General features: G+C 45.7%; 1 protein-coding gene across 2 annotated transcripts in view; it reads right to left on the reverse strand.

Moving 5' to 3' along the window:
* PLXNB1 (plexin B1) overlaps positions 1 to 24,242 on the reverse strand; it is a 66,857-nt gene that overhangs the window by 12,182 nt on the left and 30,433 nt on the right. For both annotated transcript variants that reach the window (XM_062585962.1, XM_062585961.1), the window contains 23 exons: positions 23,607 to 23,739; positions 22,756 to 22,912; positions 19,696 to 19,804; positions 19,496 to 19,604; positions 18,056 to 18,916; positions 17,516 to 17,641; positions 16,308 to 16,430; positions 15,223 to 15,316; positions 14,830 to 14,996; positions 13,665 to 13,816; positions 11,715 to 11,820; positions 10,003 to 10,139; positions 9,195 to 9,371; positions 8,839 to 9,007; positions 7,519 to 7,761; positions 4,927 to 5,103; positions 4,437 to 4,585; positions 3,991 to 4,091; positions 2,996 to 3,213; positions 2,661 to 2,839; positions 1,856 to 1,922; positions 1,101 to 1,247; positions 442 to 619 (listed from right to left, as the gene is read on the reverse strand). In XM_062585962.1, coding sequence (XP_062441946.1) covers positions 442 to 619; positions 1,101 to 1,247; positions 1,856 to 1,922; positions 2,661 to 2,839; positions 2,996 to 3,213; positions 3,991 to 4,091; positions 4,437 to 4,585; positions 4,927 to 5,103; positions 7,519 to 7,761; positions 8,839 to 9,007; positions 9,195 to 9,371; positions 10,003 to 10,139; positions 11,715 to 11,820; positions 13,665 to 13,816; positions 14,830 to 14,996; positions 15,223 to 15,316; positions 16,308 to 16,430; positions 17,516 to 17,641; positions 18,056 to 18,916; positions 19,496 to 19,604; positions 19,696 to 19,804; positions 22,756 to 22,912; positions 23,607 to 23,739 — 4,079 coding nt within the window. The remainder of the gene's footprint in view (positions 1 to 441; positions 620 to 1,100; positions 1,248 to 1,855; positions 1,923 to 2,660; positions 2,840 to 2,995; positions 3,214 to 3,990; positions 4,092 to 4,436; positions 4,586 to 4,926; positions 5,104 to 7,518; positions 7,762 to 8,838; positions 9,008 to 9,194; positions 9,372 to 10,002; positions 10,140 to 11,714; positions 11,821 to 13,664; positions 13,817 to 14,829; positions 14,997 to 15,222; positions 15,317 to 16,307; positions 16,431 to 17,515; positions 17,642 to 18,055; positions 18,917 to 19,495; positions 19,605 to 19,695; positions 19,805 to 22,755; positions 22,913 to 23,606; positions 23,740 to 24,242) is intronic.

Genomic DNA, 24,242 nt, shown 5'->3' on the forward strand with positions numbered 1-24,242 from the left:
TAACCTGTGGGCAGGATTCTCCCTGACAGATGTTATTGGGGTGCTGCCATTGACTTTCCTGGCAGCAGCAGCAGCCACCAGTCCATGACCACGGCCTTGGAACTGCACTGCAATTATCCTCCTCTCCCATGCACTCCCTAAGCTTATTTTCCTGCATCCCCTTGTACAACTCGCTGCCACAGGCCAGGCCTAGCAAAGAACACACACCACAGAACTGCAGAGGCTGGTCCCCAACTACCTCCGTCCCACCCCTCCTGTTGTTAATCTCCCTCCAGCATCATGCTGTGTTGGGTCCACAGCTAGAACGCAAGATTGTTGGGACTCTGCACACTCAGCAGAGAATGACTAATGTCATGCATGCCACGGTGCTGTGCACAGACAGTAAATGACTCCACTCTTCCACTTCCTGACTGAGTTTTGGCACCAAGGAGTTCTGCTCACCGAGGTCCAGGGTGTCTGGGTCTGGTCGGTGACAGTATGGCGTCCCTTTATAGATCTGATCTAGAATTTTCTCCTTCACCTGTGTTATGGTGTCACAGTCTAGCACTTTCGCGGAAACCCCTTGGGAGTCCTCTGCCTCTCCCGCAGCAACTCCTGCTTGCGTCAAAGCATTTAAGGTCTGAGGAAGAAAAGAAAAGGTCACAGCCACTCACCATGATAAGGTTACATCTGACAAATTTACACCTTTGATGAGCACCTCTGCATTAAGACAAGTTAACAGCTAGTCTTTTCACTGGAAGAGAAGAGAACACCACAGATATAGGATGTTATGTCCTCAGTCTTGCCTCAAGAGCTGGAAACCAATTTAACAGGACTGGAGAGAGGCTTCCACGTGCCATCAGCAATTCTGTCTCCTTATATTTCACACACGGAGCATGGCACATACACCAGATTACTGTGGTGATAGCTTGTATCAGCCCAAGGCAGAAATGCCTGATTTAGCAGAGCTCTTGTTCATCTGCAGATTTGTGCTGCTTGTGCCCTGGAATAAATCTGGCTCCCAGGAGGCAATGGCAGGATGCTGCACTTCTGCCTCTACCATAGGAAGAGAAACATTCAGCCCTGTCCCATTAGAGAGACCCAAGAGCTCTGATGCTTACCAGGGTCCTGTATTCCAGGTCCTCTCTCAGAAGGCGGTTGTCATTCAGGGTGTATTTGGCTTTCCCTGTCACCCAGTCAACAGGCCCCTTGTCCACCTGGTGCTTGATTCCTCGAAACAGCATGTAAAGGGGCTCTCCAACAGAGTCCTGGTATAGAAAGGAAGGAATTTCACCTGACAGAAGTTCAGCTTCCTCCCCACAGCAAAGTCCAGCAGCCTGGAAACACAGAACACCTCCAGGGACAAGCAGAGCAGGCCTAAAGACACCAGGTGATGCAGCAGCTGCACCACTGCAGGCAAAGACAGAGTCCCCGCTGACAGCTTCTGCTCCATACACAGGGAAACTGCACAGGCCAGCTAACAGGCTGGACCCACAAGACCAAACGATTGCTCAGTCTCCATGTGACTAATTCGAGAGACTCTAGCCATCCCCTCTCCAGAGGAGGGCTCAGATGAGAGTCCTTCTTCCCCATGCACAGACCAGCCCACCACCAGCATGTCTCAAGTTATGAAGGTAACGGAGCTATACTAAGCCCTCTACAACCTAACTGGACGTACTGGAAGCACTGAGTGGCATAAATGGTCTCTGATTTAAGCCCCTCTCCCCCCCTGTAAGCAGCCCAGCTCTCTCATTTCCACACTCTGATATACAGGGTGACCTTGGCACTACTTCAATTAAGAGTGAGGTACAAAGCAGGGCTGCAGCTGTCTCCCCTCTTCCGGTCCCTTAACCCCACAAAGTCACAGAGCACTCACCCTCACGAACGCGTATAGGCAGATGGACATCCAGTTGGTTAACAGCTTCTCCACCACTGTTTCTGTCCTGAAACAGAGAATGAAGTTAGTCACAGGACAACAGTGCCAAGGAGAAGTGCACAACAGGGAGATAAACATCATTCCCTTTGAGAAAGAAATACACTGAGGAACAACAGAGAATCAAGAACGGTCTTTATGGACCAATAACGTTAATGCTCTTGATCTCACTCCTTATCTGAGTCATGTTTCAGCCTGAAGGAGGCACCAAATTACAGAAGTGAAACATATCAGGCAAGCAGGAGACAGAGAAAAGCCTCTAGTAGGTCTCAAACCAGAGGAACTTGTTCAGATCAGAAGGATGCGCTGGACAAGAAGCTAATGAGGATCTGAACACAGGAGCTATTTCAGTATATTTGCCAAGTACTGAAACACTGCAGGCCCAGGGACCTCTAAATAGTAAAACAAAACTAGCAGACTTGACAGAGCCTCAGTACCTGAATACAAGGAGAGAGCTAACGCACAGCAACTTCACAGGAATAGGAATTTGTGATGGGCAACTCCAGCTTCCTACTTTTCTCAACCCCTTCCTGCTCTCTTCCTCTGCCAATTGCTGGCTGGGATGATATGTATCAGTATTTTTACTTCCTCCTGTTCGATGCACATTACCTGGACACAGACTGGACCTTCAACTGCAGCCCATACCACAATGTTATCCCGTTTGCAGAAGTTTCAGAGTTTGCTAGCCAGGCAAAAAGGCTCCATCCCCTTATGCAGCAAGCAATGGGACCATGGCTGGCTGACTCACCTTCGCAGCATCAGCTTGGGGTTTTTGGCCACATACTGCTCAACAAGGTCATTCAGGAGCGTTTTGAGGATGTCGGTGAAGTACTCCAGCTTTCCATGCAGTGAAACAGTGAGCAGTGAAGCTACATAGGCCCGGTCTCTTGGAGAAAAAGTGCGCTGGATTTCCAGTGTGTGGATGAACTGGTGGGTTGAAAGAGAAGTCAGTCTGTGAATCCACTGAAAATGGGGCAGTTCACCTACTGGCTCCTAAAGGAACTGGTGCTGCCAGGAGCTATTCAGGGATGAACTCTAATGAACAGCCCCTGCTTCCTACAGTCTCTTAGAGAGCAACATTACCTTGGTAAGGAAGAGTTTACTGTTGAGCAGATTGGAGAGCTGGACCAAGCCTTGCTCCACAGTTTGCCGTCGGCACTCAGGGATGTCCAGGTCTCTTTGCAGTGGTGATTCACGGTGGCCCGGGAAGAAAATGCGCTCTGCATAGGACTTGTAGTCCAAGAAGGGGATTCCTGTGCCCACAAGGTCACTTGTGAGGTCCATCATCTCAGTCATCAGATCTGAAGGAAAGGGAATGTCCATGAGGCTGACCACATGACTGAACAACCAGTAGTACAGAGCAGGAGGTTAGTGGAACTAGGGTCAGTGTGGTCACACTGAGGAAGAGGTAGGCTGTCTTCCGCTAGGAAGATGCATATTGGAATCCCATTTAAAACTAGACTAGGCACTGGGAAAAAAAAAACAGGAAGGAGCAAAAAAGTGCATTTGGCCATTACGCTAATTTACAATTGGGGGCTGACTTCCAGCTTTACAATGAGGGGGCTGCTGTTCAGCAGAGATCAGTGGTTCTGGCCATTATCTACAGTACAGAATAATACAGAGCTCCTGCTCCTCACTGCTTCCCACAACAGTTAGAGATCACAATCCAGGTCACTTGCACATATCTAGAGCCCCAGATCCCCACACAAGTGCTCACTGCTGTAACCAGCTGAAGTGCACCTTGACTTGGGCCTACAGACCTTGTAATTTGACCTGCCCTACACAGAGGCTGGATTAGGTGTCTTAAAGGTCTCTTCAAATGCTCTATGACCTTTGGTTTTTCATCTCTGGAGGATGAACTGGAGAATAAGGGGGCTATATAAATAAGACTATATTTTGAACTACACAAATAGGGCAACAGAATTTGGTTGTGTGCTTTAGTATGCTGGCATGAGATAGAGTTATTGTCTGCTCTGAGCTACCTAAACAAGGACACAGGAAGAAGACAAGTAGTAGGGCCAAAAGTGGTTTCTCAAACTTCCCTGTAGCTGCAAGAACCCAGGAACAATGTGACTGACCTGTGAACTCCTTTTTGCATCTGTCCCGAACACTTGTTTCTAGATTTTCCAGCTGAATTTGAACTTTCTTGTAATCCCTCAGAGCCTGTTTGCTCTTCCTCCTGTAAGAAGCAGCAGAATAGTTTCCAGGGGTCCTAGCCCAGAGATTGTCCTTGCCAGCTGCTATATTGCTGCCAAAGACTAAGGCAATGCTGTTGAGGTACTTTCTATTTTTACAGGATACCAAACTCTGTTCTGTAAATCACATGTGCCTCTTGGAGCACCCATGAGGAGGTTCATGCTCTGAGTGAACTACAAGACAGGTGCACCATGCTTGTATCTCTCAGAATTTGGCACAAAATAAAGAAAACACAGACCCTGTTTAGGTCCAAGATGTATGGGTGTGTCCACATCTACTGATGTTGTACAGCAATTTAAGGATCTCATACAGCATCACAGCCTCTCACCTGTAGATGAAGACAATGACCAGAACAATCAGTGCCACAAAGGATGCACCAACGCCCAAACCAATCTGTGCCTCCAATGGGAAGGTGAGTTGGCTTTCTGTGTCATACTGCACTCTGCCCAGGAGGAAATTCAAGTTCCCCATCTGTACCTGCAGGAGAAGATGTGACAAGATATTAGCTCAGTGCACCAGATGAATAGCAAAACCACCAGGCCTCTCCAGAATGAGCGCAGCTGGCATTCAGCTCTAACAAAGCTATATCCCACAGCATCGCTTCTGGATCCAGCAGTACCTCCTGCTTCAGGCAATGCTTGGCACTTTTAAGGGCAGAACTGGGAACAGCTGCTGCTCCTCGCCACTTCTAGTATCTCCTCTCCCCCAGCAGAGCTTCTGCCTTTTCTCCACTTCCTGCTCTACTCTGTCTCCATGATTCTCTCTTCCTGGTGCTTCTGCTGACATCATGATATCCAGTGCTATTGCTGAATCCCTACCGTGAATTCTGGGAGCAAGTCTGTGCCCTCTCGCTTCGTGCGGTGCCGTGGAGCTGGCTGCTCAGAGGGAGGCTCGCAGTACAGATGATTCCTTGTCAGTGTCTTCACCACACAGATTCCTTCCCCAATCATGGCCATAACTTCATCCTTGGAAATGGCCAGATCTAGATTTTCCCCCTGGAACACAGGTGGAAAAATGTAACAGATCCAGAAAAAGAAAAAAGAAAAAAAAAAGAAAAAAAACAAAAACAACAAAAAAAACCTCTGCACTGTCCATGGCTCCAGAGAAGATGGAGATGAACAGCATAGGATGAAAGCTGCCTTTTTTCATGCCTGCCCAGGTTTATATTTGAATTGGCTATGTAGTTTATTTTCTAAGCCCCACACAGTCACATCTACCACACGGAAGTCAATTTTCAGAACAGCTCTGAGAATTATGAGCACCCTGGAGTACTCTCCTACCTCCATTTATTCCTTTAAACTTCTCAGACAGTCCTGAAATCTCCCCAACAAACCAACTTGCCACACCTGTGCACAGATCCTTTTTGTACCATTCAGATTACAGCATCCCTGCAACATTCCTGTTTCTTACCTACACTTCCACTTGCCCTGTCATTTCTCCCAGACTCCAGCTATCTTAACCCACCCTCAATCTTCTTTATATAGCCACATCAGCAGGAGCCATCCTCTGCTGCACAGGCCAACCTTATCTGTCTGAAACACTACCTCCTCTACCAGGAAGAGGCATGCAGCCTTGAATCAAAAGCAACTGTTAGACCATCCAGTTCAATCTCTTCCACATCACCAGCTACATTGCTGCTAATGCTCTAAGCCAATGATTTGTTTTTAGATAAACCACCAAAGATTCACCACCCCTCTGCACCTGAAAGCAGAGGGTCTTGTTCCAGAGGTTTGTTAACATATGAAAAATTTCCTTTTTCATACCTCAAGCCAATATCATATCTATTCTCTCTGCTCCCCTTCTCTCAGCCCCCCAGGACACCTTTTGCCTCCCTGAAGCCCCATGTGTTGCACCTCACTTCTAGTTCAAATGTATCCAGCTTCTGCCTGCTTCTTAAAGCTTTCCTCTATGAGATTAAGGAGTTTTTCAACATGGCACTGTCTTCCCAAGGAGGACAACTGATTTAGTTCAGAGGAATTACTCACTAATACATACAGCTGGCATCTGCAAGAATTTCTCCAGCCTAAGTCATTCCTTACCCCTGCCACCATCATAATTAGTTAGGATTATTTGCCAGATTCATTCCTTTTCCAGCATTCACTTTAAATATATCAACATTCAAACAGGACACGAGGCTTCACTGCCAGCTTCATGAATCTCAAAGAAAAGAAGAAATAGCCCCCCTCTTCAAACTCACTGCTCCTCTGGCAGCACAAAGATCGCATTAACTCTGTCACTGCATTACTCTGGGACTGTGTGCTCAGCTGCTAGGTCACTTTGACTCCCCCCCCTTTTTCTCCCTCCACATTGTGCTGATTTCCTGGCTCCTATACGTAAGACTTTGCATTAATACATATGCTGTTTGACTTGGACTGCATGATGAGATGGGACCCATCTCTGGGGATTGTACAGAGTGGTGCTTACTTGGTGCAATGGAATTGTCATCGGCATCATATTCATCATCTGCAAGTTGCAATCAAGATATTTTCTTGATTAAAGATCACAGCTTTAGGATCCATATCATAAGTACAGCTGAAAGAGGCCTATCTAATGGAGGCTCTCCAGCCACACCATAGGTGAGCTCTGCTCTTCACCCCTCCCACCCCCCCAAAAAAAATGTAGTCTCATGCCAGGAAAGTTAAGTGTTCAGGTTAGTCCACAAGTGCCTAACTGAAGTTTAACACATTTACAGCGTTCTTACCAGCCAAGCAAATCTGATTTCATTTCTTTAAGCTTTTTTTTTTTTTTTTTTTTTTTTTTTTTTTTTAGTAAAACCACGCTGATTGGCACTAATTACATTTTTAGGCTTTAATGCTTTCAAATTGAATTCTGCAGCAGCATTTTCATACTTCTGCCAAGAGTCCTGTCAGGGTAACCAGCAAGTACGGAGCTCAACTGCCTTGCTCTTTGAGAGCTGATGTCATGTTAGTTCTCTCCCAGCCTTCTCAAACTTCTCTATTTCTCCAAGATGCATTCAATACCAACAGCTGAAGTCCTGGACATTTCTAAACTGGTATACCCTGGTAGTTTTCATTCATATATGAAAAAGAGTCAGTGGAGGAAGTGTACATCTCTGGGCACAGCCATTATCCTTCTCCATTTCTAGTAGACCAGAAAATACTCTTCCATACAAAGAAATACCTCAGAGCCTTTTTCTATGCATATACAGAAAAAAGAAGCACAAACAACGTCTACCTTTTTGTGTCATTGTTATGGAATAATTTTCCTACCTCCACCTAGTAACATTTCTTCCTTATTGCTTACTGTTGTGACAGGTTGTAGGCCTGTAGGCCTGTCAAATACTTTAAAAGCTTTAAAAGCTTGGATGCAGGATCAAACTGATTAAAAACAGTCCCAGTTTAGCAACAGCTTTGTACAAATTATGTTATTTCCAACTATTTTTGTATTACCTCCACAGAGATGACGCTTCCAGGCTTGTGACGATATGGTTTGGCAGGGTCTTCAGAATTCAAGGGTTTTAAGATGGGGTTGACTTCATAAGAGAAGGGCATGGGATGAAGCGAGTTGAAATCAAAGCTCAGATTATCCAGAATAAACTCCAGTTTGATATGAGCATTCCGCAAGAGCAGGTTAATGGCTGGAGTTTTGCACAAGATAAGGTAGGAGGAGTTAATGAGACACGGTTCTTCAAACTAAAGGCCAAAGGAAAAATGAGCGTCAGTATTGAAACTCCAGTGGTGCTGCAGCCCTACAGCACTCCCCCACCCTGAGCTCTTTGGGGCCAGCTTATATTCATCTCATCTGGAGCAATGCAAAAGCAGCTCTGCTAATTGCAGAGGGAAAACTCAACATCTGACGAATTCTCCATAATCCTCCAGAGAAAGTCTTCATAGCCATAGGTTTTGCTGTGAGCACCCAGGTCTCAACAGTGGAAAGCAGCTCCCACATTTCCCCCATGGCAAATCCTTGAGAGGCATCAGCTTTGGACTCCCTGCTCAGACAGGGCAGGACTAGGAACCTTCAATACCCAATTTAAGACCAATTTTGTAGCCTGTATGCTTCTGTGAAAGAAGTCGTGGGCTAGGGGACATTTTGTGTGATAAAAGTATTACTGTCTATTTTTTTCCCTCCCTCACAGGAATTCACCACCACAAGCGCCTCTTAAGAACATGTACAGGAAACTCTCCACTGCTTGTACTACAAATGCAAATCACTGCTGTATTGCAGCTATCAAATACCCTTTTGCTCTGCAAATTCTGCTGCATTCTCTACAGTCCTGAGGACCAGATCATTACTGCTCTGCAGTGACCCATCTCAGGACACTGACAGCAGAAGACCAGAAAACCATTGGTGGAATTGGTCATTTCACTCAACTCTGCCTATTTTAACATCTCAGAGTGAGAGATAGCCCAGGGGATAGAGAGACACGCAAAAGGAAATGTCTGGAGCTTGGAGACGCTGAACAGGACAGACTAAACGGATCTGCTGTAGATTTCTTCATCTCCACACTGCTGCTCTGCTGTTTCTGTCTCCTACCACAAGTCCTGCACAGCTCTAGCCACAGGCACACCTAACTCAGGCAAATATTTGTGAAAGTGCTCAGCCTTTAAGCCTGAGAGAGAACACTTCCCTCTGCCCAGGGCTGTTAGTCAGCAGGAACCAAGCCAGTAACTGCAGGGGTTCCAGAGGCCCTAGAGACAGAAAGTCCATCTCTCCAGTGCAGTGCACCAAATGCATCCTCAGCTGCTCGGAGTGATTTGCCACACTACCTGCTGGATGCTGCACAGAGCACCCTCAGGGCACTCAGTGTCTGGAATAATTCTGCGCCATCGTCCCAGTCCCCGGCGCCGGCGTTCAGATGGAGAAACTGTAACTCGAATCTTTGGTTTCTGTACAACATCCAGGTTGTATCCATGAACTCTGAGCACTCTCCCTCCACTGGAAGAGAAAAGCAGCTAGTCTCATCTATCCATTAGGCAATAGCTCTGTCCCCTGTGCTTCCACCCTTCCATTTATACCCAATGCCACAAGCCTGACTTTACTTCAGAGTGCAACACAACAGACAGAAGACACTGGTGCTGCCTGCCACAGCCTTGAGTACAGTGTAAGTGTTCTGTCTTCATACCTGAGGAAGCTTTTAGGAGGCTCTGCAAAAGTGATGTTGGGATCCAGGGTGTATCTGAAGAGGGATCCTTCCAGTCTCCGCTCCTGGTCCCCATATTTGATAGTTACTGGGAGTTCTGCAGACACATTGCTAGGACTCGTCTGGCATGCCAGCTGATCCTCTCTCATTTCAGAAAGGCTTAGAGAGACAGAGGGGAGAACAAGGGATTAATACAGCCACTGCAGAGACAGGGTCTTTAGTGCTCTTTGTCGACAGTCTGTGGGCTCCTCTGATATTTTCCTAAATTTGATGTTAAAAAGTCTTGTAGCTTATCCACTTCCCTTTCTAATCTAGAAATCCTTTATAAGCAAGCAACAATTGCTGGACAATTGCCAGTGAGCAGCACATGGACAAAAAACAGATACAACCACTGTCCAAGACAATGCTGTCAGGCACACTTGTCCCAGCAGGGCAGAGAACAAGCAGCCCTTAGCATTAGTCTGCAGGAGCCAACTGTGGATGGGTTCCCATTAGCAAAAGCAGAGCTGTCAGGATGGGGTAGAGTCCTGTAAAAAGGCATGAAGAACAGAGACTATGGAGCATTGTCCCTGGGCAAGGAAAAGTGGGCAGGAAAGTAAGAGTTGAGGCTGCTGCCACAGCCCTCAAGAGGGGGGATCTCCAGCAACATGAGAGGACAGCGCAGCTCTCAGCGTGCAGAAAGGGCTGAGCCAGGCAGCACCATGCCCTGTTATTCTCTGGGAAGGACTGAGGGATGGGCAGTGCTCAGCCAGTGCAGCAGGCTATGTTTGGTTGCAGGCCCTCATCTTACATGTGGCAAGGGAGGTCTCCAAGCAGGATACTGATCTCGCTGGGATGTCCAGTCAGCAGCTTTGAGCCCAGAAGAGTAAGGCAGGTTCCTCCCGCTTTAGGGCCCTGAGTTGGAATAATGGATTTCAGCTCCGGGTTCTATGAGAAAAGAGTTAAGAGGTGAGTGACAAGGACCTCGTAAAACAAGGCAAGGAAAAAAAACAGCAGAACATGCCCAGTGACCTCCAGTGCTCTGAAAACAGATGCTATTGTTCCCAATCACATGCAGGCCTCAGCTAGGCTCAGGTTATTATGGAGCAGAGGCAACAGAAGAGGGATCAACAACACTAGGAAACACGAGTCAGGGACCACAGTCTTTCCACATAAGGTAAAAGGCAGACGGATGCTGCAAACTGCAGAGCTGTGAGCCTCTCACACAAAGCCTGAGATTAGCAGTTCAAAGGGATTGTTCAGATCAGTAACTAGATTAAGTTACTGATAGTTACAAGTTAGGAATGACAAGGCAGCAAATAAATTGTCTGTCTGTTCAATAAAGGAGGAGGTTACCAACAGAGTGCCCTAAGAATTTGTGCAGAGATCTGTGCTGTTAAACATACTTGTAGGTGATCTGGAAAGGGGAGATGAAATTTGATAAATTATTCAGAGTAACAAAAACTTAATCCCATTGAGAAACCACATTCATTGTTGACGAACGAAAAGAAAGTTATGTCAAGTGAGAAGGAGCAGGAAAACCACAACAATAAGAAAAAAATAACCCAACTATACATGCACACAGTTGAGTTTTGAACTAGCTACTGTGCATTCAGGAGTGCTTCGGTATCTACAACATCTAAGATCCGTGGTTCATGTAGTAAAGAAAAAAACAAACAAAAAGAACCCCCACAAGCACTAGGACTTATTGAGAAAGAAACTTACGGAGAAAAAAGTTACTTTTGTACCACAGTACAAATCTATGTTACACTTGCATCTTGACTATAGCATACAGTTCTGACCACCTTGTCTCAGATTGGGGATAATAGAACCAAAATAGAGAAAAGAAACAAACATGATTCTATGCAGTCAAAGATGAAATAGGTTAAGACTTTTCAGGTCTCTTTTTTCCCTTCCCAGGGGGGAAGGGAGTATACAATTTGGTAAATACAATTTTAAATGGCACAACAAGGATAAAAAAACCCCAGCAATTCTTTCTTAAATGTAATTACTTAAATATTATCTTCAACCCAAGAACTATGAAATATCAGACAGGAATTTAAAAATAATAGGAAGCATTTTTCCATACAACACACAGTAACTCTGGGCTTACTGCCATTAGCTGCTGAAGGTCAGAAGTCAAAAACATGTTCAAGCAGCAATTAAAAAGTTAACATAAAAAAGTCGTAAGTCCTATTAAAATGCTAAGTTACCAATAAAATCTCAAATTCAGGAAGTCCAAGCTGCAGATTGCCATGAAGTTGTAGTCTATATTAGCTTCTTTCCTTAAGCATTTAATGGAATATCAAAAGAAAACACTAGGCTTAATAGCTATGCTATTGCTATGACCCAGTGCAGCTGTTCTTGTGGTCTTAGGAATGGAAAACAACCCTCAACACCAAAATCATATAAAAATCCCAGCTACAAGTATCTGGCAAAGCCCAATAAGTTCATGCAATAAACAGTCCTGCAACAAAAGCACTGGAAGAATATGGAAAGGTATTTAAGCAGCAACAGCATTACCTGATAGGTGAAAATATGCCCAGAAACTCCACGTCCTCCTCCAGGCACTTCCACCACAATGTGCCCAAATTGCTCTGTCCAGCTCCCACCAGTGACACACACGATACTGCAGGGCAATCCAAGCATAGTGTCACACTCATGGAAGAGAAGATCAGCTGAATCCACCGTATCAGGCTCTAAGAGGCATCTAGTACTCCCAGGTCCCTCTTGCAGCCCTACCACGTGCTCAGAATATACGATCGAACATTGGGAAGGAGCTTTAACAGTTGATTTAGAAGCAACTGATAAAAGCAGGGGGCAATTCCACAACCAAATCCTATCCAAAATTATTTCGCAGACAGGATGAAGACTTTCGTAACACAGATGCACGAACAGGCCAAGAAGGGTGCCATTATCACATCTGGAGTGGCCTCAAACTATCAGAGGCCAATCCACAGATTAACACTGTCTGATGCAGAAGAAAACTCTTGAGGCTTTACGTCTAGATGGCACTAGTCTTCAGCCAGTGACTTATGAGACCAGCCTATTCCCCTGATCTGCGCTACCCATTCTTCCCAGCCCCTTTTCCAGTCATAATTTGGTATGGAAGACAGTGACAAGGTGACAAGTCAAGCTGTATTTAAAACAGGGAACCCCATGTTACAGTCAGTTAACAGAAAACCTTTACTCTGCCAGAAGGGTTTCCTCAGCCTTCCTACGTGATAGGAAATTAATTTTGTTTGGCTTTGCTCAGGAGCGCATTCCAGGTTCACAGCTATATCCCTCAACCAAAATGGCCCAGGAATTTTGACTTGGGCAGTGTGGGGAGCCAGTCCCAGTCCAGGACCCTAGTGACATGCCAATACAGAACAAAGACTGTGCTACCCCAGAACAATATATTCTAGTTCTAGGATGAAAACAGAAAGCAGATGGAATAGGACAAACAAAGAGCACAGACAGGACAACACTGCTCACAGTGGGCCACTTCCCAACAGGATCTTACCTGGCTCCCAGAGGGAAGGGTGCTACAACTACTGCTAACATGGAATGGACAAATGGGTTTATAATAGCTCTGATGAGAGGTTACTCACAATTGCTCTGCTCTTCTCTCCACATCTCCTGCTGGTTGCTTGGCTCCTTTCCCTCCCTTGTCCAAGCCTCCCATCTACCTGCCCAACCACAGACCAACTCTGCACATTTCCTTCTCCTTGCTTCCCAGCTGCCCCAGACATACCTCTCAACACCTGATTACAGTTCTTCACAATACAAGTCCTTTCCTGACCAGACACACCAGATACCCACTGCCCTTTATCACTAGCATAGTTGCATCTCACAGGACAGCTTTTTCCCCCTTCTAATCTTCCTAGCCCCTGCTTCTATAAGCACTATGTGACCTGCCAGTCACTGAGGAGTGGCATAGGGCTAGCAGGACTTCCTTGTCAGTCACTGGCTAGAAATGTCCTTTCACTGGATGCATTCCTGGGAGACTGGTCAGCTAGAGAAGACTGACAGTCTGAGGGCTCAAACAGAGGCAAGAAACTATAGTACCTCCAACCACACATTCCCATCCTCACCCTGTGTTAACAAGATCAGTACATTTTCCTAGCAATGCCACTTGCAAAAGCCACATCTTTGCTTTCTTGAAGTCACCTCGTAACAGGGTGATGACGTACGCCCAGGAAACCACATGGCGCTTAGCCTGTGACTCCTCTGAGCCAGCTAGTTTGCAGGTCCTGCACTGACAGCATGTTCAGCATACAGCAGCACTGTCGGGTTGTTTCCTTTCACACAATCTTATCTCCAAGGTCACTGCCTAACTAATCAGACGATGACTTTACTCAGCGGCACTCCCTGGGGAACAGGCAAGGCTCAATACCTGCTACAGCAAAGGCAATGAAATTTCAGCCTAGTATCAGCAGCCAAGGGAAAAGCCAGCGCCTGCCTCTGGGAGGAGGTTCACAGATACTCTACCTGCTAGAGATCTCATACTCTTGAGCATCTACGGCACAGGGAATTCCTGCAACAGTGACAGTTTCTGCAATGTCTTGATGTTTCTGCCCGAGGTTTGAGCCAGTGATGGTGATTCTAGTGCCACCTTCCACTGGTCCAGACAGGGGGTACACCTGCAAAGACATCCGCACACGTGTAAATGTCACAGTATCTCATATCCCTTCAGTCTGGCAACTGATCTGCAGCACAGGGTCCTTCAGAACTGCCCCATTACCAATTCTGCCTTGTCTGGGCATTGCAATAGACTCCTTTTATTGTCTGGGACTAGCGTCAGTTTACACCATCACCACAAGAAAGGCCATAAATGAGAACACCACAAACAGAGCCTTCTTTTCCATATCTCACTGTTGCAAGCAGTACTCCTAGAGACTACAGATTTCTAAGCAAGGGCTGCCCTGCTTTGACTTTTCATCAACATGCTGACTACTCCAAAGGGCATTTCTGCTGAAGAAGTGGGAATGCAGAGCTCATGTGTTACTGGTATGGAAGCAGCAAGCACCATCCTCCTCAGCATCAGTACATCAGTGAATTCCATGCCGCACAAACCTCAGAGCTCTGGCCCTGAACAGCATCCAAGATAAGCTAAGACAAGATGCAGCACATGGATGTTGTGTGCCACTGGAGGGAGGACAAGCTGACAGCAAAAGGGACACACAGCTACAGACATTTGTCATGTGGCAGTTAGCGAGAAACATTCAAAATAAACAGATCAAAATCATTAATCCCAGTAACCTGTCATGCCCTTCCCATCCCTGCTGGCCCATTACCATTTTGGTTTTGTCCTCCTTCTCCCCAGCTGGGCCAATCTGCTTCAGCAACTGTTGGAGGATTTCATCTGCAGGATGATTCTGCTCCTTCCAGCATGCCAGTTTCAGCTTTCATGAGGTACAAATGCATCTTTCCCCATTGATCTCTATCAGTCCCTTGACAGCCCAGCACAAAAGTCTAGTGTGACCCCCTCCCCCAACATTGAGGAACCACAGTAGAATAGGACTAATGTGTTCTTCAGGTGGCCAATGCATTGTTGAGCTGCACTATTTGCAATCTGAGTTCAGACCTCTGGTCTCAGCTGGAGGATGGAGCCCTCCTTGTCCCAGTACAGTACCCTAACAAGCAAGCTACTCACAGAGTGAATGAGAGGTGCTGGACACAGGTCCTCTATCTCTTCCTTGCAGGAACCCCTGAAGATACAGTTAGGGTTTTCACCTCCACACCACACACAGTTGTACTTCGAGTCAGCTGTTTGGCAGCGGCTACAATCTGTGTGCCCCACAGAGCAGTTGTAGAAAGTCACTGCAAAGGAGAAATATTCAGAGGCATCTGCAAACATTGCTTAGGGCACACGTTTGGGCACCCTCTCTTGTCCTCCCCATAACAACTCACAGGAACAAGGGCTGTACAGCTTCCCCCATTTCCCTGTGATAGGACTATTAGAGACGCCAAAAGTCAAGTTGGCGATTTCTCAACCTCCCTCCATCCCAGTCACTGTATTCTTGCTGTGGGGGTGTTGCATTCCTACCGTGAAGATCTGCAGCGCTGTCCACTCGAAGGTGCTGCTGCCTCTGCACAAACACCACAGCATTGAATTCAAGTTGAGGTGCTGTATAACTGTACTGCAGAGACAGAAAACAAAGTCAAGGACTTAATGGAGGCACAAATGAGCCAGTTGAACAAACGAAATCAGGGTCTGTCTAACCTGCACAGAGCACTGGGACAACCTATATGGAACTTCCTGCGAATGTGGCCAGACCACTTCCGATGGCAAAAGTGGTCAAGGTAGCATTAACCAAGGCAACAGCAACATAAGCCTGCCCTCACTAGTTCACACAGCCACAATACCTGCACTAGGAAGAACAGCAAACACTGGTTCACCAGGTGAGCACTGTGAACATACTCACATACTCACACAGCTACTTGCCTAACTTCATAGCTGTATTCCTAAAAATCTAACTTTCTACCTACAAGCCACCTGCTCAGAATTGCTCAAGATAGCCTTTCAGCACAATTCATTTCATTTGGGACCAAGATGTAGGATTGTAGTTGGTCTAAAGGGCTTGTGTCCACAAAAGCTTATGTTGTTCCTCTCCTTCAACTATGTTAGTTTGCAAACTAAAAATATCACCTCTGTTTGAAAATCCTGCCTCATGCAATATCCACACATCCTGAAAAACACATCACTATTTTATTGTGCCTGATATTCTTATAATCCATAGGCTAGCTTACACTGCCAAAACCAAAATTTGTATCGATATCCTCTTTTTCTTTTTGCAAAAGAACCACCATTCCAGAGGAAATCACAATCCAGGAAAACATGACCAGCAATCACTCAAGCTAAAACAAAAACAGCATTGTCCTGGCAGGTAGCATGGAGCAGTGATTCAGAAACAGCATTGTTCTTTGCTGTGGTAAATGCAGCAACAGATCTTGTGGCTCAGGCAGCACAATCCTTCTGCAGGCTGAATACACCATTATCACCAGGCAGCAGCATCACAGATGAGGATGCACTCCTGAAGAGCTTGCTTCCCAGCCTGCCAGATAAGTACGCCAAGTAAAAACAGATCAGTGTGAACTCTGAAATAAAAATCACACATCCCAAGTACTCACCTGGTGCAGCTGACATGTGATATAACAGAGGGACTGGTTTGTTTCTTCCTGTTCCACATAAGCATCCATCACCACTGTCCTCTCCTCTAAGTTCAGGACACACTCATAGTCCCACTGCTGGTCCTGTAGATGGCAAGAGACACACAGCACCATTTCTCTACCACATGGAGCTTCCTGGTACACGCCAGTTCAGTACCCTGTACCATGCCACTTACTGAACAGGCAGTGCATTCCTCTCATTCCCTTCATTAGACCATTTCTGCGCTATATTGAAGGGCTCTCTATGCTCTCACTGCCCCCACATGTGAAAGGAATCAAACTGACACAAAACAAAACACCTAGAAGGGACCACGTGAATGTCAGTGTGGGGAGAACTCAGCACAGGAGGAAGAATTAAAGAAAAACCAGTGGGACTGTGAGGTTATATCTGTAAAGCTCTGAGAGAGACAAGCCTAGAAATGAAAAGTAAAGTGTACAGATTGGGGCAGTGCACCTCAAAAACACTAAGAATATTTTTATTTTCTCTCCTATAAACTTGCTACCAAATTGCTTAGACAATTCCTGTAAAAAAAGACAGATACGCATCTGTAATCAGCTCTGTTCCTCTGTGCAATGTAATATATCAGGTTTAACACAAAGTAATAATTAGTCTGTGGGCTGCACGATCCAAGGTGGTCATTTGTAAGCAGTTACTAAATCAGTCTTCTGTCTTGAGAAGCAAGCAGAATTTTTATCAGAGGCACACCCAAGGAATGTAGCTTTCAAGGCTGGTTTTCCCCACTGCAGAAGTTTCAGGTACGACAGGAATAGCCACATCAATATTAGTAGGCCAGAAAGGAAAAGGAGCAGATGACTTATCTTCAGTTTATGGAGATAGGAACACACACAGAGATTCAGCAGAAAGTTACTCCAAAAACTATCACCTGCTGCACAGCATAGGTGCAATTTAATGCTAACACATGCAGATCATTTCTGACAGGTGGGTCCACACCTGTACTCTCCTCCCTGGGTACCCTCCCACCCACCAATAAGTCTAACTATGTAATTCCTTATCTATAGATCTGCTATTTCTCTAGCAGGAAAAAAAAATCTAGGCAGAGCCCTATCACCTCTTACAAGTATTTTTAGCAGCCCTGGGGACAGGTTGCCCCAAAAGTGCTCTATTCTACGACAGTTTCTCAATGCTAACAGGAGATAGCGGCTACTACCTGATAGAGGTGGAAGTTCTTTCCCAGCAGAGTTATCTTCCTTGCCACATTGACTGGAAACAGCGAAGATCCCTGGATTCCTTGCACACAAGGACATGCATCAGGACCCCAGATAAGCTCTTCATTCTGAAAACAAACACACACCTTTAGAGAAAGGGACTTCTGCAGCTCAGACAGCTCAGAGGGAATCAGAACCTAATAGACCAACAGAGAAACAGGAATAGGAAGCTGTGCTTCTTTATCACAGAGTTACAGAAAGCCGAGCAAGAGCCCAAAGTGGTGAACAGCAGAAAGTTGTGAACATGCTAGGCATCACAGGACCTCCAGGCCAGAACTTTTACAAAACCTTGGAACATCTTCCCACATATTTTTGCTTTCTCAAGGTGCCACTTCTCACCCTGCATATTACAGCTTTCAGCTTTTCTCCTCTAGAGGAGCTCAACCTCTCCTGTGTGCTGAAATGTATTAGATCAGTAAACTGTACTGAAATTTTAAAGTGTTACAGCCTTAGGTTGTGGACTCCAAAGTCCAGTAACCTACCTCCTCCCAAAACCCAGGGGCATCATACTGATAGTCGAGGTCAGGATGGACGATCCTGGGAAAGTCAGGAGCATCCCTTTCTGAAGAATCACCGTCACCCGAGAGAAGAGTAGAAGCAGAGAAGGGAGATGTGTCATTCTCAGCCTGCAGCAAATCCATCCAGTCCTCTGCGTCCTGGAGCTCTGTGCCTTCCCCTAGCAGCCAGTCTGGGGAAGCTGATGGCGGGAGGTCTGAAGCAGGTAGTTTAGTTCCCAGCTCTCTGGGAGAGTCAGAGGCAACATGGACCCCTGGCTTATAGCTGTAGGTTTGGGGAGACGGGATAGCAGATGTCAATGCCTCTGTAGCAGGAACAGAACTAGGAGGCCACGTGAAACTGGTGACGTGAGGAGAAGGCGTTACTGCTGCCACAGACGAGTGCAGAGGACTACCCACTACAGTGGTGGGTGAGTTGGTGGGCCACGGCTCCTGTGTGGTGGCTCTCGCCTCAGAGGTGGGCAGGGTTGTGAGATCCACAGGCTTCGATGGGCTGGTGACAACAGATGCAGCAGGGGAAGTTGTATCTGGCACCATGACAGCAGGTTTGTCTGCTGGCGGTGGCAGAGGGGATTCTGTGGAGGCTTGGAGAGAGGCAGCTTCAGATGAGAGAGTCAAGTACGTGTAGCTGAGGGTCCCGATAGGCTCGGTTGTTGTATCTGAGACTGCAGAGGTTGTGATGGGGACAGGCTCTGTGGGGGGCACAGTGCTCAGCACCACACGCACGGGGGGAGTGACAGGTTTTGTGGCCGTTGTTGGGGCTACGGTGGAGGATTTGCTGGGGGGAGCTGCTGAAGAAGGAAGCAGACTTGAGGTTGGAAGCTGGGCCTAGAAAAGAAAAAACAACACAGTGGAGTGAGAAGAGAAAAAACAGTAAAACCCAAACAGAAGACAGATTATTGCTTCCTGTAGCAACATTCATGAGAGGCTGCTTCACCCACTGGATTTCAGTGAGGATTACGTCTCATAGCAACTTTCTTGGGACAGTACCAGGCAGGGCTCACAATGCAAAAGATTCAGCAACAGTCCCTCTGCTCTGCTCAGACAGAGGTCCGCATGCCTTCACCCCTCACAGTCTGGCAGTGACCTCTGGCTGCCACAAATGCAGCTGCTTTGTGTCTCCACTCAGAGCTCCCTGCAGGCTTGCTCTTGTCCCTCACCTCGAGAACCTAGGCTGGATGACCCAGAGAGAAGACTGACCTGCTTCATCTGATGACACCTGCCCTAAAACCTAGCAAGGTCTTGTAACAGTGTGGGCGCATGGAGCCTCATGTCATATCAAGGGGAAGATCTGCTCCAACAGCTCAGCTCCATGCATGAACCAATTGAGAGCTATTTTACCTGAGAAGAGTAACTCACTGGGACACAAGAAAGCTGTTAGCACATAGGACTGACTAGGAAATGTACCCTTTCGTTGTAGATAATGATTCCTTCCTCACAGGCCGCTTTGTGGGTGCAGAGGTGCTGCTGGATGCACCAGTTACACCCCCAGAGACTGCTCACACACTTCTGGCACCTGGAACAGTGATACAAAAGCAGCTTTTAAGATGACCCAGGAGAGGACATTCACCCTCCCCATAACTAGAGATAAAAACCCAGGTGCTCACGGTGCTGATTTCCATAGCAGGGCAACAGCAGCACAGTCATAGAAAGAGAAGTCCACAGAGGCAATGAAGATGTCATGGAAACGCACTACAAGCTTTATGGTGACATGATCTGAAAGCAAAAATAAAAATTTCTTAAAAATGAGCCACTATAAGTCTGTAATACTGTTAGGAGAGACAGCATGCTTTAGGGAAGACACCATCAAAAATAAAGATTGATTCTCTTGCATCCTTGTAGCATCTCTATTCCTGGATTATCCTATGGACACTAAAAACAAGTTGGACAAGCCTGTCAGGAATAGTTTATGAGGACTCTTGCCAGCTTAGGGAAAAAGAAATGGCTCTGAAGATCCATTCCCCTTTATCTGCTGTAATTCCACTGTCATCTCGGTATTACAGGAAGAAGTAACATTCCAGGCTCAAATCTGATTGCTTTCCTTTGCCAGCCAAATTAAAACCAAACCCTTCAAACTGACATGCACTTCATCTGCTGACATCACCTTGAGGGTCTTTGTTATATGCCCAGACTAAGTGAATAAGTGAAGGAGTTCACAAAACTTGCAAACTCAACTTCAGTGACTAAAGGCTTTCATCTGCTTCAAACTGAGGTCTCACGTTAGCTCCATCCTCAGGATAGCCTCCTCCTCTTTGGGGAAAGACTATCACTGTTTTCTGATAGACTGGATAACTGCTGAGATAGTCATAAGTTAAAGACAGAGCTGATAGCATGAGCCTGACAGAGATTTTGCATATGACAATACTTTTAAAACAAACAAAAATTAATCTTGATTCAGACAGGTGCCTCCCGATCCTAGAGTCAGATGTTAGTTCTCTAAATAATAGGAATACATTACATGCTTTGCCAGGCTCCAAACCATTTTGCCATTTCTCCAAAACCGTTTGCTCTAAAAGAAGCTTGCTCATCTTTCCTCTCAGAGTTCAGGCCTTCTCTTGCAGGTCAGATCCATTCATTTGCAAATGTTTGGACCACAACAAAACAGCTAGCTTATCTGGTGGAGAATCAATCAGGCCTAAGTTGGGTTCGTGATAGAATGGCAAATAAAGTGGTATGCTAGTAAACAGCTGATCATAACGTGTGTACGAAAAGTCATGACTAGGAGAAAGGGAGTGCATCATCTGTGGCTGGAGCAAAAAGATACTACAGTACAGGCCAACTTCCATTACTGTATCAGAGGTGATTGTATTTGGCAGTGGTGGAAAGGCCAACACCTCCCAGAATTTCAGGGCTATGACACCACATTTATAAATGGTCTTTTCCCCAAGAAAGCCATTATTTCCCATGACTGCCAATATTGCTATTCAGCAGTGCAGAAGACAAGGATGAGTGCTTGCAAATTAAGAGCAAGAGTTTCTGCTACTGACTTGGAGCTTATCAGCTTGAAGTGACAGATGACCCGGTAAAAACAAGCCTTAAAGCAAAGCTGGAAAAGGAAAATTCAATGATCTGGGAAAGATATTTCAAATAAGAATGGGAAAGTTCCAGTGCCTTTGTCTGAGGCCCTGATGAGACCTCATTTAGAAAATAATGTATGATTCTGGTTACTAGCTTCAATTCATCTTAGCAGAGCATAGAAGTAGTGCCAAGAAGGGCTACAAATACAGTGAAGGAAAGAGGAAACGTACATAACAGAAGAACACGAATAAAGTGTTGGTACAATTAAAATAGCAAAACTCCACGCTAAGAATGCCTAGCCATAAGTCCTTGGATGATAGAAGAGCTGCTGAAGAAAAACAGTAACACAGATGAGATCAAATGGACGCATACCATCCACGAGAAAGTTAGGCAGAAAGGAGAAGCAGCTTGCTAAGCCTCAGAGAAGCAACATGGAAATAGCACAGGTAAAAAGCATCCATGAAGACCCAGAGGAAGAGCAAGGCTGGCTTACAAATGCACCAGTAAGAATATTTGAAACTTGGAGAAGTGGAAACCAGCCTGTGGCTTTATCTACTCTGTTTTTCTACAGCTGTGCTCAATATCAGGCTCACTTTTGCACAATCAAATGGCTAAAACCAATCCCATCCACTCTGCTACAATGACAGTGCATGAAGTGTTTTTCCTCTATGCCTGTCCACTATGAACGGAAGCTTAGTTGGTTCTTTCCAGACTAGAATAGTGTGAAAAACCAACAGGTAAGTATCAATGAAAAAAATCAAGGAGTTTAAGACTGAATGACTGTGCTGGCTAACTTCAGCTGTCACACTATGTCCATGGAGGATCTTTCAGATCTATTAGCCAGCTGCATAGTGGCACAGCAAATCTGTTTAGCCATTTAGATGAGTCTTGTGGAATGCTTTTCAACCTGTACCAGCCTTTTATTTCAGATGAAAAAGTTCTCTGAAGAGATCAGCTCATCAGCACTCATATTGACTGGTTAAGTACTGCAAAATCCAACACAAAGATTGCAAAGATAAACTGAGTGAGAACTTTCCAGGTGTGTTTAGTCTTAGAGTGGCCAGTTAGGGATATCCAGTCATTCTCTGAGGTTATGCTGCATTGCAGATTTATTTCTGATCTCTTCTAGAACTGTGAATCTTTTCTAGCCTTTCAAGTACTTTCTTGTCCTGCTAATACATGGGGTTTAAAAACATTTGTTTTGTTTGATTTTGAAACACCACCTCATTTTTAAAATAAGAAAATAGAAATAAAGAGAGACAGTGCATGTAAGAAAGTGAGCGTGCATGAAAGAAAAAGCACACACATGCACAAGAGTCCTATATCCAGATTTGCAACATGACTGCCAAGCCAGCTACCACTCTAAACTGCATTTCAGATCACATTCAGATTTACGTATAACTCTTCAAGCAGAACCTCCTTTCCAATTACCAGAATTCAACACTGGAATCTGGCAACAGCCCAGAATAGCACAGGATGTGTGTGACACATGTAAAAGCAAACATATTATGATAGAATGAAATGAACACCTGCTGATAGACCATGTACATTCATGACTGTTAACCCTGGCAATCTGATGGATCTGAAATGTACTTTCTCCCGACAACGTTATCAGAGCTATCACACTGCATTTAAAGCATTTCACTGACCTGCTCCGTTTGTCAAAGCTGGTGTTTGGCTGGGATCTGGCGAGGGACACATGATTCCCGACTCTGTCAGAACTGCTGGGCTTTCATAATCTTCAAAGTAGCACGAGTAAAATTCTTCCTCATGTAGAGATGGTAAGTCTGAGATAGCCAGGAATATCTACCAATGCAATAACATTCAATAAATTATTTGTCCCCCAGTATATTCTTCATTTCATATAATTCTTTGCTTCTACTTTTTCATAGTAAGAGCCCCAGAAAGAAATCACCCATATACCTATGCATTTTTCTATTATGCCTCCTAGGCCTGGCTGCTCCTTTCATCATGCCTTGCCATTCCCAAACCAGACTTGCTCATTAATCAGCAAGATTTCCCCCTTTGCTCAAGTCTCCAACCAAAGGCAGGTTCTCACTACATCCTGACAAACTTACAGACTTCAAAATACTGCAGCCTCTTGTTGGCTTTTCTACCAGCTCTCCGATACTGAAGCTGTAACTTTAGGGAGCTTCTTTCAGATCTTTCTGACAACGAGTGTCAGAAATACTCTGAATCCACACAGAAGGGTGCTCAGTACAAACCAAGGACAGATCCCACCCAAGCATCCAAATAGTGCAAAATACTTAATAACTTCCTATTTGCAGACAAGGACTCATAGCTTCAGATGAACAACAATGAAATTATCTCCTGGGAGAGTCAAGTCATGTAAGCTCCTTATGCAAGATAGAACATGTGCTTGAAGGCTTAGTGGTTCAATACACCACTGAAAGCAACAGGAGGACTTGTGACCCCTCAGAGCTTGCAAAGGGCCTTCTACATGCCTGAGCATCATCACAGGAGAATCATCATTACTCACATTTCTCTTTTCCTCTCTGCTGATATTGGCTGGAGTTAGTGACTGAATGGACAGGCACTGCTGTGTAGAGTTAAAGCTCCACAGCCACTGCTCGCTCACTCTGGATCGCAAGCACTCAGAGCGACGGCTGCACCTACAGAGAAATAGCAGGAAGTCCTATGAGAGGTCTGTGCAGCCTAAACAGGACACACGTTCTCTGGCTTTCAAGTGGACACTGGCTTTCATAAACCTTGCTGGAGGGTCAGGGAGCCTACTGCACAAGCCACAGAAGTCCCAGCCTCCCATCACCATCCCTAACAGGATAAACTGTTACCAGTACCTACAGATGAATAGGCACTCACTGGGCCTCAAGGGCTATCAACTAGTTCCTATGGCATCCCTCTAGGAGACACAGTCAGCGAGCAGACACACGCACTGGAATAAACCATGTCTTATTAAGCAAGATCGGTGAGTAAGAAGTGAAGCAGCATGCTAAATAAGAAAGCGACATCGGCAGAACAGCCAAGATAGTTTCGCTGTATTTGAAATGAGGCAGTTCAAGCTGCAGCCAGACTGAAAACAGGCAGAAATCCACTGCGGAGAAACACGGTGAGCGGTGACCAAAGACCCAAAAAGCAACAGAAAGATACCCTCTGT

Source organism: Rhea pennata, chromosome 12 (genome assembly GCF_028389875.1).
Source record: "Rhea pennata isolate bPtePen1 chromosome 12, bPtePen1.pri, whole genome shotgun sequence".
Lineage (NCBI taxonomy): Eukaryota > Metazoa > Chordata > Aves > Rheiformes > Rheidae > Rhea > Rhea pennata.